Source organism: Austrofundulus limnaeus, unplaced genomic scaffold, assembly GCF_001266775.1.
Source record: "Austrofundulus limnaeus strain Quisiro unplaced genomic scaffold, Austrofundulus_limnaeus-1.0 Scaffold250, whole genome shotgun sequence".
NCBI lineage: Eukaryota > Metazoa > Chordata > Actinopteri > Cyprinodontiformes > Rivulidae > Austrofundulus > Austrofundulus limnaeus.
The window spans coordinates 674,974-678,425 of NW_013952652.1; the positions used below are offsets into that span (position 1 = coordinate 674,974).

Here is a 3,452-nt window from a genome sequence, read left to right on the forward strand (position 1 = left end):
TTCTTCATGTGTTCAATACTTTTTCCCTGTGCCATTCCACATTATTACAAATAACTTCATTTCAGGACATTTTTTGAATTCTTTTATGTATGGATCATTTGGGTTGTTACCGACATCTGGTGAAAATTTCATGTCATTAGCACCTCTAGTAATATATTTACTGAGAAAAATGTTGACGTGTTCAATACTTATTTTACCCACTGTATATAGCACCAAGTCACAACAAAATTCATCCCAGGTCTCTGTACAAAAACAAAAAAATCTTAGGAAGCCAGCAGATTGTTTCTGTGTGTCAATTCAGGGGCTGCTTCCTCATGAGTGTGCATTTGTCAGCTGCTTACGTCACTGCCCCACACCGAGCATTGTCCCAATTCGAAGGCTCCTCATCATGTAGCCGACAAACTCTCAAAAACCGAGCATACATCTGTGTATCCTCACCGGCCGAGGATATCCCAGGATTCAATGCGCAGGCAGCAAAATACTGTAAACAGAGAAACCAAGACTGTGGATTTTTAATTTTTTTAACGAGTCTACATGTTTTGGAAATTCACCACGGACCAAAGAATTTGTTTTTAAAAGTAAGTTTTGCAACTTAGCTGATGAAATTCATGCTGCAATAAGATGTTAAATAAAAGAAAATGCAACTATAAGTGCCAATGCTGGAGCTAAACCTGAATTATTAATGATTTTTTATTTATTTACGTGTAACTTTTTAACTGTGAATTTACTCTTCCAGTGAAAAGATATGTAAATACATGTCCCAAAGTCTTTTCAGTCTGATATGAAACTGATCACTATGGTAATGGTAGCACATGGTCACGCAAACTTACGTCAAGAGACGGTTAGACCGTCTCGTTTTAAATTCAAATTCAGTTTATTTATATAGCTCCAAGTCACAACATACGTTGTCTCAGGGCACTGTAAATAAAAAAAAACAATCTAAAGAAGAAGCCAGCAGGCTGCGTTGAATCACTTCATCACAGTCTCCCATCCTGAGCAAACGGTGGAGAGGAAAAACTCCCTGCTAATCAGGAAGAAACCTCCAGCAGAACCAGGCTCAGGACAGGCGGTCACCTGCTTCGACCGGATTTTACAGCAGTTTTAAGCAGCCTACCCAGACTGGGAAGGACGTGGCCCATGTGGGCTACGTGCCCATGAGGACCCAGAACATGAATTGAGACACAGCCAGTGCTGACTCACTTCATCCCAGTCTCCCATCCTGAGCAGCACATTGGTGACAGTGGAGAGGAAAAACTCCCTTTTAACAGGAAGAAACCTCCAGCAGAACCAGAACCAGGCTCAGGACAGGCGACCATCTGACCCAGTGGAAAAAAAACACAATACTGATAGAAATAATTACAACAAGCATGTAGAGGAGAGTGAGTAAAGACAACAGCAGAGTGAAGAAATGTTCTCAGTTTGTGCTCCAGCAGTCTAAGTCTATAGCAGCAGAAATGAAGAATAATTCAGGAAACCTAAGTATAACTATAGGATTTATCAAAAAGGAAAGTCTTCAGTCTAATCTTAAAAGTAGACAGAGTGTCAATCTCACAGACAGAAACTGGAAGTTGGTTCCACAAGAGAGGAGCTTGATAACTGAAAGCTCTGCCTCCCATTCTACTTTTAGAAACTCGAGTAACCACAAGTAAACCTGCAGTCTGAGAGCGAAGTGCTCTGTTAAGGCCGTGTCACACTAGATAACTTATGCCAACTTATGAAACATTTTTATGTCTAAATTGTTAATAAATTTTATATAATTGATAATTTGTTCTATTTACATTATGTACATGACAAAAAGAAGCTTCCTGTTGATTTTTTCAATTCCATCTTCAATGTAGACGTCTTTAAAATGTTCATAAGTTGGCAGGAGTTGTCTAGTGTGACAGGGCCTTTAGAAAAATATGGAAACAAATAGGTAAGATATGATATTTGATGAAATAAGTTGGAGCTTGGTTGTTGAGATCTTTGTATGTTAGTAGTAAAATTTTAAATTCTATGATGAATTTGACAGGAAGCCATATCAAGCTGCTTATTTAATGTTTGGTTTTGGTTGAGAACCTACAGATGCATGGTTAATTACCTTAACAGCTTTGCTGTTGGTGCAAGGAATGGGGCTCTGAGGAGCAAAGGTTGGGAATCACTATCCAAAAGAAGGTTTAAATGTTTTCCTTGTTTCCTCCAGGTATTTGCGTGTCATCTACCTGGGAGTGCGGAGTCGTCAGAGTGCTGAAACAGAACACTGGCGTTACTACTGGAGGATGGTGTACGAGTTCGCAGATGTCAGCATGTTGCACTTGTTGGCCACCTTCCTGGAGAGCGCTCCACAGCTGGTTCTGCAGCTGTGCATCATCATCCAGACACATAAGCTGCAGGCTGTACAAGGTAACATTACACACACACACACACACACACACACACACGCACACACACACACCTCTATAGTTGCAGAAACTTCAAATGAAAAGTGTTTGGTGTTCAAAGATCTGAACATTAAGAAGCTGTCCATCAATACTTTGTCTTATATCAGAAGCATGATTTTATTTTTCAAAATGAGTAGTTCATCACCACACCTTTTTTTTCTAAAAACTCTGTATCTATGAGTTTTAACTATAAAGAACATAAAGTCAAACATATTACAATCATTAACGTGCTTCTGAAAAACCTTTGAGAACACGCTCAGATCACTGTATGGATCTAATGGAGCTAATCCTTTTTCTGGAACATATTCTGTAAAATCTCATTCTTGCTGGATGAAAAGCCTGCTGCACTCTCAATGATCTGTTAAAATGTGACTGGACTGAGACAAATTTAATCAAAAATCGACACAAAGTTGCGAGAATTTTTTATTTTATTTTTTGCTTTTAAATATTTGCACCCCACGATAGGCCTGTCGCGATAGTCAATAAATCAATTAATTGCACGATAAATTTTTTTGAGGTTGGTAAAAAAAAATGAGGACGATAAGTTTTATTTTCCTGCTTGTTTGTTTACTTTCTCTCTCTCCCTCTCTGTGCTCCGCTGCACAGGAGCTCAGCTGACTCCTCCCCTCCTGTTTTCTTAGTGTGGGAGGAGTGAACTCTCGCGTTAGCGTGAGAGCTCGTAGCAATAACAAACTAAAGAAACGTTTCAAAGCAGAACGCGGCTGCTGCAGTGTCGGAGCACTAGAGCCTGAATTTCGCTGCGGAGGGAGGGAGAGAGAGAGAGAGACAGAGAGAGAGAGAGAGAGAGGGAGGAGGAGGAGAAGGGGTGGGGGCTGAAACTCCCCCAGACCCGCGACAAACTCGTCAAGACTTTACCTGTAGCTCCCAAAAATAACAGGAAACTTAAACGCGAGATCTGTGTTTTAACTAAACACCCAAAAAAAAAAAAACCTGTAGCTGTCCCAGAAACTCATGAGGAAACCTCTGAACTGTCTGATTTCCTCCCTGCAGCGTTCTGACTGTCCCCTCCTC

General features: G+C 40.4%; 1 protein-coding gene across 1 annotated transcript in view; it reads left to right on the plus strand.

Annotated features, from left to right (window-relative positions):
* xkr4 (XK related 4) overlaps positions 1 to 3,452 on the plus strand; it is a 12,627-nt gene that overhangs the window by 5,728 nt on the left and 3,447 nt on the right. The window contains exon 2 of the mRNA XM_014020372.1: positions 2,183 to 2,382. Coding sequence (XP_013875826.1) covers positions 2,183 to 2,382 — 200 coding nt within the window. The remainder of the gene's footprint in view (positions 1 to 2,182; positions 2,383 to 3,452) is intronic.